Source organism: Pararge aegeria, chromosome 12 (assembly GCF_905163445.1).
Source record: "Pararge aegeria chromosome 12, ilParAegt1.1, whole genome shotgun sequence".
Taxonomy (NCBI): Eukaryota; Metazoa; Arthropoda; class Insecta; order Lepidoptera; family Nymphalidae; genus Pararge; species Pararge aegeria.
Window position 1 is genome coordinate 2,169,532 of NC_053191.1, and position 20,718 is coordinate 2,190,249.

General features: G+C 34.4%; 2 protein-coding genes across 3 annotated transcripts in view; one reads left to right on the forward strand and one right to left on the reverse strand.

The window, feature by feature from the left end:
• Positions 1 to 1,635: 1,635 nt before the first annotated feature.
• Positions 1,636 to 18,483, reverse strand: LOC120628436 (protein I'm not dead yet-like). The gene is made up of 14 exons (XM_039896809.1): positions 18,385 to 18,483; positions 17,909 to 18,036; positions 11,366 to 11,480; positions 10,786 to 10,859; positions 10,627 to 10,691; positions 10,463 to 10,523; positions 9,436 to 9,558; positions 7,317 to 7,431; positions 6,226 to 6,320; positions 5,159 to 5,256; positions 4,796 to 4,891; positions 4,262 to 4,455; positions 3,273 to 3,410; positions 1,636 to 1,773 (listed from the first exon to the last, which is right to left on the reverse strand). Exons 1-14 carry the CDS (start codon positions 18,415 to 18,417, stop codon positions 1,642 to 1,644), a joined length of 1,467 nt encoding a protein of 488 aa, XP_039752743.1. The 5' UTR covers positions 18,418 to 18,483; the 3' UTR covers positions 1,636 to 1,641.
• An 884-nt stretch (positions 18,484 to 19,367) lies between these two features.
• The window catches only part of LOC120628253 (alpha-tocopherol transfer protein-like), a 37,968-nt gene continuing 36,617 nt past the window's right edge, over positions 19,368 to 20,718 (forward strand). For both annotated transcript variants that reach the window (XM_039896534.1, XM_039896535.1), the window contains exon 1: positions 19,368 to 19,742. In XM_039896534.1, coding sequence (XP_039752468.1) covers positions 19,450 to 19,742 — 293 coding nt within the window. In that variant the 5' untranslated portion in view covers positions 19,368 to 19,449. The remainder of the gene's footprint in view (positions 19,743 to 20,718) is intronic.

Sequence of the window (20,718 nt, forward strand, 5' to 3'; positions counted from 1 at the left end):
AGATAGATAAAGTCTTTATTGCACAAATTAAAAGACAAAACAAGAAAAAACAAAAAAAAAAAATATATGAAATGCGCAAAGGCGGTCTCATCGCTTAAAGCGATCTACCTCCAAACAACCCTTTATGAAGAAGAATTAACTAAGGGAAAACGGGTTAACAAGTAGTGATTATTTAAAATACATATACTTTTCTAAATAATTATACATACAATTCAATTAAATATCTATCAAGATCTTCTATATATAAAGATTAGTTTTATTTAATGAATTTAACACGAAACAGATCATGACGTAACGAAAATAAGCACAACAACCAATTAATTAAAACTAGCCACTCTCCACCACACGCGTGTGTGTATAAATGCAGGCAAAAAATGTGACGAACTTACGTTTACGTTACTTTTCCTTAAAAAAATAAGTATGTAACTTGTTTTATATATTATAGAATAACCAGGTTGCCTGGAAGCAAGCCGCTCCGCTTTCATCTTACACAAGATAGTACAATGATTGTTAAATTGTAAATTATGTTGGAAAAGAGCAACTGCTGAGATTCTTGCCAGCTTCTTCTCGGTAGGATCTGCCTTCCGAACCGGTGGTTGAGTCACTACAAACAGATATAAGTACCTACTTGACGTTTCAAAAGTGCTTGTACTTGAAATAAAGGAATTTTGAAATTTGAATTTTATAAGAGAACAAAGTGTAAGATTACAGTGTAAGGAACAGATTACTGATTAAAGATGTCAAGATCGCAAGACGAAACCAACTCGTTATAAAACAGCACATTCTAACTACGAGATTGTAGAAAGAAGTGTTGTTTTTATATACATCAAGACTAAAAGTTTAAAAATTCAAGTCAATTAATCTCTAAAATGAATTTTAAATGACACATTGAAAAGCTACCCCTCATTGGAAAAATGATAGCACTTCTATTAGCTCAATCATTTAAGTTTAAAGATTTGTATGGAGGGTAGAGGTAAGGAGGATCATCTGTGTATATGAAAAAGTGTCGTCAAAATGTATTAAATTAGGATGGCGCCACATTTGCATCAAGGTAACTCTTAAAAGAAGCGCCAAACATAAATATTGTTAGAGTAGGCTTGAAAAATAAACAAGGAAGTAAGGCTATATTTACCACAATATATTGTACAACGTAAGTTGTTGAAATTCTCAATAATTAACTACTTTAGTCGATAATGACATTAAATTTTTTAACTCGGCATACTTCAATTCATCTACGATTGCTACATTCATACCATACCATGTGCATCCACCAGCGCCATTGTGGAGGATTTTTGAACTGTTATTTAGCGCATACAACTGGACACTTTTTCAACTTTTCTCCCATATAAGATGACTCTCCTTACCTCTACCCTCCATAAAGATTTGTCATTCATTTTAGTTAGGTTAAAACAGAATAACTAACTAACTAAAACTAATAACTAAATAACTATTTGTAGTTTACTGCATATTTTAGACCTAACACTATAATTATTAAAGCTATAATTTATAATATAATGATTTATTAACCACAGACTCACGTAGATTGTTAAAATAATTATTATAGGTAATCTTCCGTTGTCTGATAAGAATTACAAGGAAGATACAAACAAACACGTCACAATGACTAACAGCGAATTAAAATTATTTATTCTGCATCCCATCAGCCCAAGTAGGATATGTATCAATATCCGGCCATATCACCTTAGACCATACGCAAACAGTGCACAAATTCGTTAAAATCGCCATCACGGATGGACCGATACCGGCGATAACCTGAAAATAAACACTACATATCACTTTGGTTATACACGATACCTAACGAATTACCTAAGCCGTGAGAGTTCGCTGTTTCCAATCAAGTCATCATCAAAATTAACCCATTACCAGCCAACTACACGGCACGGGTCTCTAAGGATGTGAAAGGTGCGGTTTGGTAAACCTCACACACCGTTTAGAACATTATAGAGAACTCTTGGGCATGCAGGTTTCCTCGCGATGTTTTCTCTGCATCGTTAAAGCAGGTAATATTTAAATTGCTGAAATTAAAACCGCACATAACCCCGAAAAGTGTGGTGGGGCGTATGCACGAAAGGAAAGCCGAAGCCGCATCACCGCTTGGCTATGTCAAGTGACATCTTCTCTTTAAATAACACGCGTTGTTTCTGGAAATGACTGGAAAGATTTTTTGAGTTTAAAGGATTTTTAACTGCATCACAAGTCGCTGACTACTAAGTCAACACTTGACTGATATTTCAAGAGGTGGTAACCTTTTAGGACCTAGGGCTATGTCAAATGTCAGTTGTATTAAACCAATACCCACTAATGGGTTTCTACGCGATATTTTTAATATCGCTTGGGGTTTTGTAAGTAGAGTATGTATTTACTTAATTAATACAACAGTTAATTGCAGCGAACCGTAACCTATAGTTGTGAGGTACCTATTAGTTGTCTATTCATTGTTCTGAGTTGTTAGGTGTCATAAATATGAAGTAAATAAAAAGTCTTTCGTGGGGCTGAGTTCAAATCCCAGCAAGCACCTCCAACTTTTCTAAGTCATGTGCGTTTTAAGTACTTTATTAAAGTATCGCTTGCTTCAACGGTGAAGGAAAACACCGTGAGGAAACCTGCATGCCTGAGAGTTTTACATAATGTTTTCAGATGTGTGTGAAGACCACCAATCCGCATTGGCTCAGCGTTGGACTCCACCAATCAAGTTTGGACCAATCTGGACTACGGCCTTAACCCCTTCTAAGTATTCTCATTCTGAGAGGATTTCCATACAATAAGTAAACAAAAGTGACGTTTGACAGCAGTGATTGCAAGATTTGTCTGTCGCAAGCCTGTCGCGAGATACGTAATCACCCTGCCGTACCCTGCAGTGGGCCGTTAATTGATGATGATGATGAAATAACAAGTAAATCCTCGATAAATGTATAAAACAGCTTTCATATTTTTTAACGATTTTCAAACGTCATGATTTGATTGAGTGACTGCCGTTAAGGTTTGGAACGTAGTGCTTGTATTATCCTTGGTTTGCGGGTGTTACGCTTGATGTGAAAGTTTTGAAGTAGATAGATAGATAAATTCTTTATTGTACACAATTATGGAATAAAGATAATAAATATTTGAAAAAGAAATACAAGAAAAATTAAAATGTGCAAAGGCGGTCTTATCGCTTTAACCGATCTGCAGACAACCCTTAATAAGAGAAGAAAATGATTATGGAAACGGGATACTGCAATATTTTAAAAAGTAAGTATTATAGTCATTACCAGTTTCCTTGGTGGTATGTTTATGTAGCTGGATATCATTGCATGAGCTGGAGTGCCAGTGATCAGGTGGAAGGGTAGAGAAGTGGACAGAGTTGAACTCAGCATCAGGTAGAGTGGATTTACTTTAGATTTTACACCCTGTATGTAAGTAGGCATAATATTTACATAGAATTAAGAATATATAGAAATCTTGTAGGTACGCGACTGATATTGAAGCATCAAAAACCACTCAACTTTAGTAGTGTTTTTTGAACAGGCGGTTAGTCACTACATTCCATTTAGCAGTTGACAGTAGTATTTTACCTCTATTGTTCTTAATGTTAACCCTAAAATCGGGAAAAAATTGTGAACTAGCAACATTTCGCGGATGTGAAGCGAGACGTGCGTGGGGCGTTTTCACGGTTTTAAGGCAATGCATGCATAATGGCTGAATGAAGGTTCTATACTTATGTTCTTATTCTGTGATTAATTAAATGATTGTAAAAACTGCTGTCTATAATTGTTGTATTTTTAGAAACGTACTACAACCATGGGCGATTCAGTTATACAAATAAAACAACTGGGAGGTATACGAATCTCTAAACTTAACTTAATTGACAGCTCTAAAAGTTGCTACAGATTTTCATGTCAAGCTTGACGTCTCTTCAATAGGTACCGATAACTATAAGGAAAGAAGGTTGAATAAACTTTATTGACGAGTTTAAAAGTGCCATTCTGAAGTGCCATTGTTTACGTAATGCTACATGTTGAAAGTGATAACACTTTTTTAACAGCTTTCAATTGTTTTGTCACAATTTTTGAAGGGCTATAGAATTTTGTCAATTTATGACCGATTTTTGTAATATTATGTTTGCGTTTAATTATTGCGTTGTAGTATTCAATCTGTAAGGTTAATTTTTTGTGGACATAATATCGATTATAGATTGCTGGACGTGGGCGAATCTTGGGCACAACTGAATCAGCTCTATACGGTGATGAAGATATCTTACCACATTAGCAACATGTGCAAGAATGCAATGGCCTACTGTGGCGCTGTCGGCGAACTCTGTCAATATCTTGCAGAACACTATTACGATGCACGCCTGCGCAGGCGCAGGGCAGCCCGAGAATAGTGATAGAAACTTTTCAAATTCACCAGTCATTTTTGAGTCTTCAAGGGATTCGAATGTTATGTTGGCGCTAGCTTTAAAGACAAGATAATAGATAAACAAAGCATAATGGAATGTTAAAAAAAAATCAAACATTTTCTAAGTAATGTGAATTTAAACCAATTTAGAGGATCTCGTTTCTAAAGTCGGTTTAGAATTTCTTTATCTATTTCACCTTTTCTAGACTAAGGTTTTTAACCTTCTAGAAAAGGTGAAATAGATGATGACGAATGGGGCGTTTCAATATTTCAGCAGGGAATATTTCATAGAAAGGAAATGGTTTAAATGGTTTTGAATCACGGCTTGTCAGTTTTTGTACCTTACTAGGCAATTAAACTGGTATAATAGGAACTTAGCGGATATTATTTTACAAACCCGTTAAAAAGATAACACTCCAGTCGATGTTATTCTTTATCATGGTCCATGTTAAACAACTTCTTGTTGGAACTGTAGGTAGGGGTTCGGAGTTATCTACAAATGACAATGGTGTTAATTCTGCCCTTTACTCACGGACGTAATAAGAAATGGACTTCGGCAGGGTGATTACGTAACTCTCGACTGGCTTGCGACGGGCGTAAATCTTGCAATCAATGCTGTCAAACGTCACTTTTCCATAAAATAAATAAACAAAAGTGACGTTTGACAGCAGTGCATGCTTTTCAAAAAGGGCGTGAGATTAAACACGTTATATGGTATTTCTTTGTTTTTCTTGATAAAGTGACTAGAACATTAAATTACCGTTTCGCTTTTTAAAGAACTTGATGCAGTTAAATTGTGTTGGTGTCACGAACAATATAAAAACACAAACTGTAAACGGCACACTAGTATTAATGTAACTGAAAAAAACACAATTAAGGTAAAGAGAAAATATAATGTATACTTTAAATGCAATGCCCTGGTTTGAATTTTTTTAAAAGAAATAACAGCGACCATAATTCTAACTACAGTTTATCGTGACGAAGCATTTAACAATAATCAAACATGTACACTATATACTGTCTCTGACACTTATCTGTGAAAATGAAACCCTAATAGATTTTGAGTAAACCAATACTATAGTTTTTACTGAAATAAATCAGACAGGGCTGTATCTGATTTCTTATATCACATTTAAAAGTAAAATCAAGTGACTCCTGTCACTTTATTGGGTACGGGTCGCAAGCGTAGGTACTATGCACGTTTCGGTCTTTTATCTGCTATAGGGTTGTCAGAAGTAAACCCTTATTAGCTGGAATGGAATAATAAATCTAGCTGGAATGGAATAATAGTCTAATTTTTAACGGGGTGACTCCTGATGATATATACTTCTGCGGCCTTCAACAGTATATCGTAATTCCGTTACACGTTGTATAACAGAAAAGTCCTGCTTGGGTGTAAATTATTGCTCTAACCAGGTTGCTTCTTTAAAAGTTTTAAATGACAATGTGAGATAGTGATACCAAAAAAAAAAAAACAACCGGCTTAGTTTGTTGTGGGCTTCTTCTTAGACCAGGGCGCATTTGGAACCCTCGTAGCTTTAGTTTTAAGTTGACAAATTTAGTTATCGCCATCAAATCACTTCTATGTCTTATTTTCCATGTAAGGTACGCATCAAAAGTTCCATCTATGTGCTTATTTGAATAAAGAAATATTTGACTTTGACTTTGGACGGAGACGGGCCGCATCGTCCTATGTGCGTCTACTGCCATCATATTCTACGATCACAATTCTAGCGTGGTGATTATACCCTCCCGTTGGCCTTTAGTCCAACAGTGGACTGTGATAGGCTATTAATGATTGATGATGAAAAAATTTAGGCAAGTTACCTTTTGGTATTCAATTTGTCATCTTCACTATAAGATTTTGAAGTGAATATAATTGCTTGAAGAAACGCTGCCAACACAACTGTAGCTCCTACAACCTGAACAAGTAATTAATTTTATGCCACATATTTTCACATTTGGAAACATACACATAGTCACTTCCACCAAGTGGAAGGGTTAAGGCCGTAGTCTACCACGCTGGCCCAGTGTAGATTGGTGGACTCCACACATCTTTTTGAACATTATGCAAAACTCTCACGCATGCAGGTTTCCTCATATTTTCCTACACCGTTGAAGCATGCAAGTAATATTTAATTTTATGTAATTAATAGTAGTAAAACGCACATAACTTAGAAAAGTTATGTGCGTGCTGGGATGCGAACTCGGCGCCCCGAATTTCGAGTTCGAATCTCTAACTTTTCTTAATTACGTGCCTGTGTGCATTAAAATATCACTTGCTTCAACGGTGAAGGAAAATATCGGGAGTGAACCTGTAATTCTGAAAGTACTTTATAATGTTCTCAAAGGCGTGTGGAGTCCACCAATCCGCACTGGGTCAGCTTGGTGGACTACGGCCTAAACCCTTCTTATTGTAGGAGATCCGTGACCTGTAGTGGACCGGTAATTGGTGGATATGATGATGAATAATAACCGTTAATAACCACTCTGTCTGTGTTCGTGTTGTAGAAGGCACTTGCTAAGGAATACTGCAAAGATTATTTTCAGTAGTTTTAGATCTAAAAGAAATCTAAAATTTTAGATCTAGCATCAGGGAGTCGCAGCTGACATGGCTGAAAACGGCAAGAGGCGTAAGTATGTCTCTATAATAGAGAGTTACATATCTGCCCCGCTTGACCCTGGGATCGTGGAGTCTAAGTTCTCTCTCTTTCTCTCTCTCTCTTGCGAGACATTACACTGCGGTTGATTGCCTGACCGGGCGACAGAAATGCTGCATATTTTGCGCAAAGAATCAGCCTGGCTGTTGAGCACAGAGATGCAGCCAGCATTCTTGGCACCATTCCACGCGGGCATGAACTTTACATGAATAAGTTTAGCTACAAGTTTTATTGTTATATCTATCATTTCTATGGTACCATTTCGTGAAACTTTATTTTCCCCAACTTCTGATACTGGCCAGTTAACAGCACTGAAATGTATTGCTCCTCGTCACTCGTTAGACTGGCTTGCAAGGCTGTATAGTTCTGGACTCTGGAACGCAATTAATTACGTTAATCAAATCTTAAAAACTAGATCATATACCTACATATTTCTCATGAAATAAACGCAAATACAAAAAGCTAGGAAAATAAGCTTGGTGCAAAAACTTATCAGTTTGTTTGTTTTAAGTCTTTATTGTACACACACATTTTATATAAATTAAACACAAATACAGAAGAAACTTAAAATAATAAAAATAAAATAGAGCGTGCGTCTTATCACTAAAGCGATCTCTTACAGACAACCTTTGACGTTAGTATCAGTTTGAGGGAGTAAGAGAATTTTTGGACAAGTAGTTTTTCATTTTAATTCAGAAAAAATTTAAAACTCGTCAAAATTTGTAAGTATTTAACTAATTAATTACTTTTGTCTTAATTGACGAGTTTGAGTCACCAATAAAAAATACTTAATCAAAAAATTAATGTTATCAGTTTTTAGTTCTCTTGGTAGAATCTTATGTTCTTTGGAGAATAAAAATCTTTAAACGTAAACCTAGTTTTCTTTTTTCTAACTTAAACAATTTTATCACTATGTACTTTTTAGTGTAAAGTATGTTTTAAAAATATAAAGAAAAACAAGTACGATAAAATAGTAAAAACACACAATAAGAAAACATTTCTTTTATGTAAATTTATAAACAGTTACAAAAAGACACTACTCTAAAAAGTAACAAAAAGACTGTTTACAATAAAAGACAAACTTATGAAAAAATTTAGATACTGCGGGGTAGGTAATTTCGTTGTATTCTCTTTTTTCGAAAATGAAGACTGTTTGTACTGATCCCGATTGAAGAATTGAGAAATGGTGGTAGCAACAAAAATACTCGGTTAGGTTTATTGTGAGCTTCTTCTAGATCTTCAATTGCGTATCTCAGTTGACACAAAATTTATCTCGCCTTGGAAGTATGCCACCAAAAAACCTGTTTAATCCATATTTTGCATTCTGATATCAAGTTCATTTCAACTAGTTTGGCAGTTACATTTGAGTAATATATAATATCTAACAGTTTGGGCGTCATGTGATGGCAATGTTCCACAATGACTAGCTAAATTTTTATCAACTAAGATTTAAAATAGCCTGTCGGGCAGCGTGTTTACTACGTTTGGGAATTTAGACATCACCATCTCATTAAAATTAAAGGTCTAAAATAAAAGGCCAATAAAAAAAAAACCAAATTTAAAAAATCCATTTATTTAAAGTCGGAATAGTTTATAAGCAGTTTTGAAACGTTAAGTCAGTCGGTTCTTAGTGACTCAACCACCGGTTCGGAGGGCAGATTCTACTGAGAAGAGTCGGCAAGATTCATTCACATCATTTATTTTTTTACAGATCTTTAGAATTTTCTATCTTTTGAGAGATGAGAGCGAAGCCAGCTTTCAAGAAGCCTTGTCGTTTAGAAATTCATCAAACGTATAGTAACCACGATTTATTAAATTTGTTATAACATATTGTTTAAACTTATTAATTGGTAGTTGCAAAATTACCTTTGGAATTATATTATAAAAGCATATAATAAATCCCACAAATGACTTCTACACCTTTTGCAGACGATATGCTTTTGATGATACTAACTTATGTCCATTTCGAGCAGCGCGGTTGTTTATATTTACTTTTCGTTTATAAAGAGCAATGTTTTTTCTTACAAATACTATATAGTTATAAATATATTTTGAACCTACAGTAAGTATACCTATTTCTTTAAATTTTTGAGGGATTAGCTTGATTTCAGTTTATATATTGACCGATGAGATGGACGGACCAAGTGATGGCCACAATCGAGGCTCCTCTACATGAATGTGCAAGAAAGGCAACCTTTAGAGAAGAGTGGCGAAGGATTGTGGAGCGAGACACAATTCCCAGATTACGACCACGACCAGACGAATAAGAAGAAGAATTGACCGTACCGCTCTCTGCAAATTTTGGCCATGCCATAGAGGTCGTAATTTTATGATATACACTTTCGCCGTTATTCTAAATTACTTAAAAAATAATAACCTTAACATTCCCAAAAAATAGAAGTTAAGCCATAAATAAAGGAACATCTCCATTATTATAACGCCCGGTAAGGTCAACAACAAATAATGTGGTGCTTCCAACTTTGGTCCATCTGGAAAGATTCTGCGAACAATTTTACTGTTTAAATCGGCTAAACATTATTCGTAAAGCGTTTAATTTGTGAACATGCATATCTGTGATGACTCCAGACTCCAGATTCAACGTGTGGGAGGTATGATATGCTTTAGAGTCTGTATCATATGTAATGAAAACCAAAATATTATTTGACAGGCTTTAAAGGCTCATTATACTATCTCTGAGACTTACTAATCTGTAAAACCGATTCCTAAAAGTTCCGATATTTAATCATTTATAAAGGTACGTGTCGCGTAGCGTAGGTACTATGCTCGTGTCAGTCTTTGATCTTCAATAGGGTTGTCATAAGTAAACGCTTAAAATGTTTTAAATTCGTTTGTATGGATAAATAAATATTTTGCAGATGATTCCTTATGAAATATACTTATACACCCTTCAAGGCTTCAACAGTATTTCTTCATTCGGTTACACGTTGTATATATTTTTGTCTGGTGAGCTTCACCCGGGGCTAGTTACTCTCCTACCATGACAGCCCTGCCGCGATTTAGCGTTTCGCAGGCCTATTGCGTATCTCAGTTTAATCAGCGGAAAGTATAACGCCTAAAACATTATTATACATTACGGTATTGTTATTGCCAGCAGAGTTGAAATGAACTCGATTTGAAAATTAGCATTCAGCATGCAAAAATCCTGTTAAGGTTTTTTGTTGGCAACATTCAACAGTAGCTAGCTAAACTTGGTTTCAACTGAGATACAGAATCGGTTTGCGATACAGAATTATTATTGGGTTAATATAATTGCTGACTCCAAAGGCTAAAACGCGTGTTTTTTTATTGTACTACAATAAAAAACACGCGTTTCAACTTTTTGCCATGGTATCCATGCCTTATATTTAACATAAGATAATTGATGGATGTACTAAATCGCTTACGCTGAGAAGTAATTGATAAAAAGTTGATTCGTCTCACTCCCAATAAACGATGACATGCCACCTAAAATAATTAGAAATTTAATACAGAAAAATGATCGACTATAATGAAAGTAAAAAGTAAAGTGCGTTAAATTATAGTATGTAGTAATATTTACAATTTTTACCTATTGTTGAAGAGTACGCAATGCCAATGAAGTAAAATATGCAAAAATCCGAAGGCCTCGGAGTACTAAAAAAAGTTGAACTTTGATTAAACTACGAGTAAATAGGGTAATAAAATATATTTATTATGTAAATTGTTATATGAGTAATGATTTCCTTACTATTTCTCGTTAGCGTTATCACTCGAGCAAGTCGATACTTTGCATATAATTTCGTTGGTCTCTAAAATGCCCATCTGTAAAACCCAAAATTTACAATCTCTCAAAATAAACTAACGTATTTTTATTAGTTTCATTAGATTCTACTTTGTAAGCTTTTTTTCTTTGTATGGGGTTGCCGCCGTCTGCTGAGTTATGTCCTCTATCTCCAATCATGTTCATAAGATCGTGACGAAAAACTAAACTGAGACTACGATTTATCCAGTACAAAATTATTTAAATCCGTTTACATGTGTCGGAGTTATGGTTTAAGATCGTCAAACACTTTCACCCCCACTCCCAAAGGAACTGTGCTCAATTTCGGGATCAAAATGTTTTACGTCGTCAGTAGTATGTTTTCCTTTACCGTTGAAGCAAGTGATATTTTAATTGCATAAAACGGAAACTTTGATAGTTATAGGTGCGTGTTGGGATTAGAACGCGGCCCCACGAAACAGTGTACAGAGTATAAGATTTTTTAAGCGACACTCTTAATTTTATACGTTCTAAGTTGTTATTAAAACTAAATGATTATAATACCAACTTTTTCCAGTTCCTTCAAAATCTCTTTCACCAATGGCATCATAAGGCCGCACGCCATGCAGTTGCTGAACCACAGTGACAACACCGTGCTTGTTACGAATATTGCGAAGCTCAATCTGCAATAGGCATGCAGACAGTAACAAATAATCGCTAAAATATTGTATTTTACATGATGAAAAACTTGTTTCTATCGTGTTCATACGAGTGGTCGCAGTCGTTTAAGATGGTTTAAACAAAGTGTTAAAACAAACACATTTGCAGCGAGGATACTATACAATTGATGACTTTCTTAATGACAAGTAGCTTGGAAGCAGTCAGCTCCGCTCTCATCTCCGGTAAGTTAGACACGTGTTTGTAAATTTTAATGTTGGAAAAGTGCAACTGCTGAGTTTTTTGCCGGCTTCTTCTCTGTAGAATCTGGTGGTAGAGTCACACACTACAAACAGACATACTTGACGATTCGAATTTAGAATTTTGTTAAGGTAAAATTTCATTTAGCGCGTCATGTAGAGCGTAGATGCGAGCTACGATATCTTTACCTATGTCTAGTTACCATTTTCTGGTTATATGACGTGTAACCGAATTACGAAATAATGTTTAAGGATACATAACTATATTTCATGAGAAATAACCATGTGCAAAACAAAAATATTAAATCAAAAGAAGCATATTTATTTTTCCATCCAAACGAATTCAAAATACTCTATGTGTTCACTTATTACTACCCTTTTAAAGATAAATCAATAATAGTTTTAAAAAAAACTAAAAAACACGCTTTTTATAGAAAACCGAACTAAAAAGTAGAAAATAAATTTAAATTAAGAATAGTGTTAAAAATTTCAATCAATATAAATTAATAATAGTGTGAATAAAAAAAAATCTAGTCTAGATGGCGCTGTAGTAATTAATAAAAAATCTTATTTTTTATATTGGAAATTGGAATATTCTTCTCAGATTAGTGTATTGACATCGGTCCTCGATATATCTACAGAGTTTGAAAGAAATCTGACCGTTCAAATTAGGACAAAATCGAGCTCAATAAAAAATGAGGCAGTGGTTTACTTAAAAACTATTAGGTTTACGGTTTCACAGATAAGTCTTAGAGACAGTACATAATGTACCTCTGAAGTCTGTGAAGTATTCTTTCGGTTTTCATTTGCACATTTTATATCTCAGATATAAGGCGATTAAATGACATAAGTGACGACATAATAATCTCATAGGACGTAGCGTATAAAACTCTACAGTTCTAAGAAAAAGCTCACAACAATCTTAGCCGGGTTAAAGAATATGGATTTAGAAAATGTAGGTAAGTTTATTGTAATATTTATGAGGCAATACCCTGGCCTTGGGCTCAGGTCCAACAGAAAAACCCGACCGGCCAGCTTCCCTGGCATAGCCTGTATGTGACATAACATGTAGGTGGTAAATGAATTGAATTCATAATGATTTATTGTTTAAGTAAATAAACAATAAATTATACTATTGACATTGTTTAATCTACACGAAATTTTTGGATTTATGTTATGCCGTGCGGCAGATCGGAATACAGTTGTCGTCATCCCTACTTTTCCCGCGGGGGTTGTTCGAGGCGAATAAGGGAATATATTGGAAAAGGGGCTGCAGTGTTCTTTGTGCTACTACTACCACGATAATCGTATGCCCAGCGTGGTGATTATGCGCAAACCCTTTCGTTGTTTGCCTGTAGTCCAGCTGTAGACTGTTATAGGCTATTAATGAATCCATAGGAAAACGATAAATGTATTCTGAGTATACTTAAGTTATGTAACGTACTTACATAATATAAATAACATAATGTACAAATTAATGTTAATGATCGCATTACTTGCGGTGATACGGAACTTTCGGAGAGAGAAGAATATTCCAATTTTCAATATAAAAAATAAGAAATTTTGTTTGTAGTGTGTAGTGTAGTGTCGGTGTAAAATCGTCAAACACTTTGATCCTCCCAAAAGAACTTAGCTTAATATCGGGATAAAAAGTATCCTATATTACTTCTAATACTTCTAAGTATATGTGTACAAAGTTTCATGATTATTTGTTAAGTAGTTTGCGCGTGAAAGCGTAACAAACAAACTTACAATCACATTTATCTCTTAATATGTCAGCATGACATGTAAATGTCAAGATGAAGTGCATAAACAAACAATAATTACTTTTAACTTTAGGCAACGATTATTGATCATACAGCCTTATAATTATTTTTATAACTTTGCATAAACAATAATTACTTTAACTTTAGGCAAAGATTTTTGATTATACAGCCTTATTATAACTTTTATAAGTAATTTTAAAACGGAAAACAAGTTTTTACTCTGTTATTGTATTTTTTGACTATTTACTTTTTTTTTGTTATTACTTTTTTTTTTACTTTTATTTCTTTTCTTTTTATAATGATCATGGAATGCCTTAATTTTCTTTGGTTTGTTAGTTAAAGGTGTGCTATATCTTGTTTTATCTTATTTATGCTGGTAGGTGTAAGACCTGCTGGTTACGCATTTATTTTATTTATTTTGTATTACTTTTTATTATAATTATCAATACCTATTATGTCATTGCAGAATGTAAGCCTCAACGACTCATTTTTTTCGCTTTCTTCCTCAACTGGATTGGATAGTAACGATAGTTTTTATAGCCTCCCTTCTCTCAGTGAAACTCTTAATTCACACTTTTCAGATGAATTTAAAAATTTCAATGTCATACATATCAATGCTCAGAGTATTCCTGCACATTACCCAGATATGCTTTCAGCTTTCGATTGCAAGAATATTCATGCAATCCTAATTTCCGAATCATGGCTTAAGCCTTGTTTATCCTCCACATCTTATGGTCTTCCTGGTTTCCACCTCATTCGGAATGATCGTACGAACCGTATTGGTGGGGGTGTTGCTATATACCTGCGCTCGCACATACCATTTACAGTAATTAGGGTATCGCAATCACAAGAAACTCCACAGGCGGAGCATCTATTCATTGAGTTAAATTTTTCCAATGCTAAATTGTTACTTGGTGTTTTTTATAATCCTAGCCTTGCCATAGACTATTTCCCTACATTTGAAAGCTTATTAGACCAACTTATTCCACTTTATCAGCATACGATAATAATGGGTGATTTTAATACCTGCCTTCTAAAAAACGACTTCCGCGCCTCGCGCCTTAAGTCTATGGTACAAGCAGCAAATTTACGCATTCTTCCTCTTTCAGCAACCCACTCTTTTCCAAATTGTACCGCGTCTCTTCTAGATTTGGTTCTTGTTTCCTCTCTTGACTATGTAGCTAAGCATGGTCAGTGCCCTGCAGATGCCTTTTCGTATCATGATTTGCTCTATTTATCATATAAGATACGTCCACCAAAAGCAAAGTCAAGAATGCTTTTGCAACGTAATTTTAGTGGTATGAACCTGGAACGTTTACTAGAGGATGCAGCTAAGGCTGATTGGGACGATGTTCGTACGGGAATCAGTATTGATGAGCAGGTGAATATTTTTAATTCAATTTTGACAAAACTGTACGATGTTCATGCTCCAATTCGTCCAGTTAGAATCAAGCATCTTCCTGCTCCTTGGCTTACTGAGGAGATAAAAACGTTACAGCACAAGAAGAATGTTGCAAAATCTAAGTTCAAATCTAATGCTACAGATTCTAATAGGGACAAGTACAAAGTAATTCGAAATCGATGCAACAGGTTATGTAGAGATAAGCAACGACGCCATATTCATAAATCCGTACTTGAAGAGGAAGACTCTGGTAGGGTATGGAAATTTCTGAAATCTCTTGGTGTTGGGAAAGCAAATAGGAATATTCCCTGCAATAATGTTAATTTAAACCAGCTTAATAAGCACTTCTCCTCTTCTTGTACAATTGATAGTACTACTAAATTAAATACAAAAAATCAAATTCTAGCTTTGCCCACCCCGAATGATCCCGCATTTATTTTTAGTCAAATTGACGTTAGTGATGTTAAGAGATGTATTATAGAGGTTAACTCGGATGCTGTTGGTACAGACAGCATTAGTCGTAAGATGATCACACCACTCCTTGAAATACTTGCACCTATCATTACATTCCTCTTTAATAATTCTATTAATACTGGCCTTTTTCCTAGTTCTTGGAAAAATGCACAGGTAACTCCAATTCCTAAAAATCGGAATCCCGCATGCTTCTCTGATTATCGGCCTATCTCTATTCTCCCCTTTTTGTCCAAAGTCTTTGAGCGGATAGTTCATAGACAAATGACCCTGTTTCTTACTCGATGTAACCTTTTAAATCCATTTCAATCTGGTTTTCGTTCCGGTCATAGTACGACTACTGCTTTAGTTAAAATTACTGAAGATATCCGTTTCGGGATGGATAATCAATCTGTAACTGTATTAGCATTATTAGATTTCAGTAATGCTTTTAATAATGTTGATCATGATCTACTTTTAACTATTTTATGTTCTCTTAACATATCTCCTAGTGTCATTGACTGGTTTCATAGTTACTTGCACGGCCGCCGGCAGCGGATACGGATTGAAAATACATATTCAGAATGGTGTCCAATAAATGCCGGTGTGCCCCAAGGTGGCGTGTTGTCTCCTCTCCTGTTTTCAATTTTCATTAGTTCAATTACTCAGAATTTATCCTCTCTCTACCACCTGTATGCAGACGATCTACAGATATATACCCAATCTAAGTTGCAAGATCTACCCCTAGCGATTGAACAAGTAAATAAGGACTTAGAAGCTGTTGTACAATGGAGTAGATCTTATGGACTCAGGGTAAATCCATCTAAAACAAAAATAATTATAATAGGCAGTCAGAATTTAATTTCACGGATAGATTGGACTACCCTACCTTCTGTTGTTTTTGATGGAGTCCAATTACAATTTAGTGACACAGTCAAGAATCTTGGGGTTGTTTTTGACAGATTTCTTTCTTGGGTTCCCCAGATTAGTGAGGTGAGCAGGAAGATGTTTGCAGCTGTAGGTTCTCTTCGGCGATTAAGTAATTTCCTTCCCATACCAACTAAAATTGCGCTAGCTCAATCTCTCCTCTTTCCAATTCTTGATTACGCTGATACTTGCTATCTTGATTTAACTATGGAGCAATTTAATAAACTCGAGCGCATTCAAAATCTTTGCATACGGTTCATATTTGGCCTTCGTAAATATGACCACATTTCAGAATTTCGCGACAAACTCGTGTGGCTTCCAATTCGCCTTCGCAGGAATATTCATATTCTTTCTCTCTTATACTGTGTTCTGTTCAATCCAGCTACTCCTCCTTATCTTAAAGAACGGTTTGAGTTTCTCAGTGATTCTCACTGTCGCTCTCTCCGTTCTGAAGATAATCTTATACTAAAAATTCCTTCCCATAGTACTTCTTTCTATTCTAAATCCTTTTCAGTTGGAGCTGTTCGGCTATGGAACTCTCTCCCCTTTCAAATTAGGCGCGCGCAGTCACTACAAATTTTTAAAAGACTCCTTAAAAAACATTTTATGCCACCCTAATTCGTCATTTTTTTTTTTTTTGCTTCGGAGTCACTTTTCTTTGTGTTGTTGGCTTGTACTTTGTATGATATAGTAATTGATATATATATTTATTTTTAATTTGTTAACTGCTCTTCTGTGTACAACCTAACCCTTAAGTCTGTGTTTTTTTTTTGTTTTTTCCTTTCCTTGATTGGGTTGCCTGGCAGAGATCGCTTTTTAGCGATAAGGCCGCCCATTGTACCTGTGTCTTATTGTGTTGTTTTTGTTTATAATTTAATTTCTGTTAGGTGTACAATAAAGCGTATTTTCATTTCATTTTCATTTCATTTCATTTATAATATTATACTTCTAACACTTCTAAGAATATGTGTACAAAGTTTTATGAGGATAGGTTAAGTAGTTTTTGCGTGAAAGCGTAACAAACAAACTCACATTGACATTTATAATATTAGAAGGGATAGTTAGTAGGGATGTTAAGCTTACTGGAACTACAGAATTAGCACAAGTAAAGTCCATTCGCTTAGAAACTGCCGCCTTTGTGTCGTGCCGACTTGGCCCGTGCCGCATTTTTCAACGGAGCTGCTGCTCTACCAATCGTCGCGTCCGGCGTACATCCGCAGGACAAGTTATTATTTAATATCGAAGTGCCTCATGCCACGGCTAGTGAAAGGTTTTGTTTGTTGACTCTGAGAATCTTTCGGATTCGAAAAGAGCCGTCTTTGCAAAACATGTAAACAAACTATAGTCAATGTCCGTGAGTATTTTATTCAAATGAACTTGGCTGGACCTGTAATTCAAATACACTTAACTTCCAATTAGTGGAGATACTAAGAACTTAATGTGTTTTCGTTTATGTTTATATACCTACCTTATCATAAATTCATTAAATTTTTCTTTTCTACCGAAGTTGTGTTTATTATTTATAATCGTACTTTACTATCCTAATTTCACAGAAATAAAATAAAATAGAAAAAATTTTATTCAACACACAAATACCAATAGAATGACAAATTCTCCTGCCGGCGTACCGCCACTATGAAAATTGTTACCTGAAATGTGAGCAGCCAGAAATAAGTAGTATTTTTAATGCTGCTCGTTTGTGTATGTTACTGTGCTCCACAGCCAGGATGAACGACATTACACTGAAGCAGTCTAGCACCGAGTTGCTTATGGTTATCTGTTAATTAATATAATAGTTACAAAGATTGAATAACTTGAGTTTTGTATTCACAGGTCTTAAAGAAATACTGAACCATTCGGTTTAGTATTTTTTTACACTTTGACAATTTAGTTTTGTTAAGTACGGCGATTTGTGTATAACAAAATGGACACCAAAAAAATATTAAAAAAATCTTTTTCTTAATATCAAAATTAGAAGATCAATTCTGCGGATGTAAGACGACATCGCTGGCGTAGTTGTGAGCACTTAAAAATTTAACAAATAAAAATTCTATTATTTATATATAATTTAATATCCAGAGAGAAATTATCTAATCTGTTGGTAGTAAAATTTTAATAACCTTACTGTATTGATTATTCTCCAGTTGAATGCTCCCATTAAAGTAAATAGCACAATTGGAAGAAATGAAGTGACCCCTGGCTGTAAAAGGCCTCCCGCAAAAAAAGTTGCAGTCACGAGGAAAATGTAAAAACTTTTGTATGCCTGAAAATAAGAACTAGTTTTAATTTGGTATCTACCTTCTAAAAACTAGGTATAGATGCCGCTGTACGCTTGTTAAACTTGATTAAAAGTTGAGCTGAGGCGTGCGGTGGGTTCACCACATATACATTTATTCTTTGGTTCAACAACTCACCCTCTACTTTTTCGATGAGATTGCAACTGTTTAACCCTTTAATAGATGAATTTGTATTTAACATTCGGTTAAGTTGGTATTAATGATTAGTGTACTTAAAACTTACATTATTCGCTCCTATAAACACAATCGGCAAGAAAATTAAGGCCGTAAGAACTACTAATATAATATTTTTATAAATATTCAGGTATCTTTTGAATCGATCTTTGGTCGTAATTATAACAAGATTGCTTACGCTGAAAAAAATATATTACAAAAATATTATACTGCGTTATTTAAATAATATTATTAAAGCGAAAGTGAAGTGAAAAACAAACTTTTTCTGTTTTTATTAACTTACGAAGTTACTGAATCCATAATAATAATTTAATTTCAAATAATGTATGATGATTATATTATTTTAGAAAATCTAGTTGGTTCATTGACTTTAATTAAATAAATAAGTGTTATACTTTAGCCATATTTTAATTTTTTATTTGAAGTAGTCTTTGTATCTACTTTGTATCCTTATTGGTAATTTGTCCATGCTAGTATTATGTCAGTGCTTTAACTCTATAGTCTATGTACAAGGGGTTTAAAATGCTAGAACCCTGAGCCGTAAAGCAAATTTAAAAAATCTCGTCGCACATTAGTCAAGTCTGTCAAAACAAAAATCAATTCAGTTGTCAAATTAATTGCGTTGTGGGAGGGTGTATTTCCATTCAAATATTGTCGCACATTTATCGAAATATTTTCGTAAAAAAGTCTTATTCTAATTGTTCTGATAAATTAAAAAAATGGTTGTTGAATTAGAGTTCGACTATAACGCAGCGATCGCTTCCATGGACATATTTTCGCAGCAAGATTTCGATAGTTTAAAACAGTGGACTCAGAATTTAGATAAATCCAAATTTGTGCCAAAAGATCTTACGGATAAACAGTTGTTAATTTTCTATAATGCTTGTTATGGGGATGTCGATAGAACGAAGGTTTGCATTGAGAAGTATTATCAAATAAGGAAGAATGCTCCTGAAATGTTTGACAACAGAGTTTTGAGCTCCGAAGATGTGCAGCCGACAGTGCAGGCTCTGTAAGTATTCAATTATTTTTATTTTATAGTGGCCATTGACCATCCGTAATATTCCCCATAACTCCCTGTAATTTCTAATGTTTGCCTTTTATGGAATGCCCCTAAAAAAATAGTGAACAAAATACAACATAAAATAATTTGTATACAATTGAAAAATAAATATTTTATTAAATTAATTGTTGCTAAATAAAAAAATGTATCCCTCAGGTTTATTATTTATTTTTGAATTTGTGTCTTCTTTGATAAATATGTACACAAAAAAATATGAATGATTTAACAACACATATAAAGAAGTAAAATTTAATGTACTTCTTATAATTGTAGATAGTCTTTAAAAACTGTACATAAAAAGGAAATTGTTGTCCATCCCCATGCCTGGAAAAGCACTTTAGCAGTCTGTTCCAGTGATTATAATTAGCATTCGATTACTTTTATTATATTATTTAGTAAATAAATTGAAACATTATGAAAACTACTATAAAATGTTCAGAACAACACACCCACGCAGATGCATGCACCAACAGGCCCCAAAGTTAGTACCCCTGAATAAAATCTTTAGATAATTTAAATTAGTTTTGAATTTGCGCTGTCTATATGAGTGTGATGTTTCAAACATTTGTTTGTGGTTTTTGTGCTGCTTTAATATAATCACTGTGTCAGAGTGGAAAGTCGAAGCTGTGAATCTTACGATATACGTGATATCTTTCCTACGAGAGCTAAATAATTATTTGTTTGGGAGGATGATGGTATTTAGAAAAACTTTTTTTTTACACCAAATAAGTTTATACACGTATTTCGTCACATGTTTGTGTATAGCTTTAGTTTATATTCCGTTGTAATTTTTTTTATTGGTGTTATAAAATGAACCTCGCACTTCATGGGCTTATTCTACAGCATTTGAGATAAAGCATTTTCAGTAAACCGCAACATAATGTTATAGATATAGAAGTTATTCATATGTTTATCTGTCACCTGG

Excerpts from the sequence above, each read along its gene's own strand:
- LOC120628436 (XM_039896809.1), bottom strand. The coding sequence starts at position 18,417 with ATGGGAGCATTCAACTGGAGAATAATCAATACA. Across the intron at positions 9,559-10,462 it reads TTTATCAATTACTTCTCAGC|AATCTTTCCAGATGGACCAA; the intron begins GTAAGCGATTTA and ends AATTGTTCGCAG. Across the intron at positions 1,774-3,272 it reads ACATACCACCAAGGAAACTG|GTTATCGCCGGTATCGGTCC; the intron begins GTAATGACTATA and ends GTTTATTTTCAG.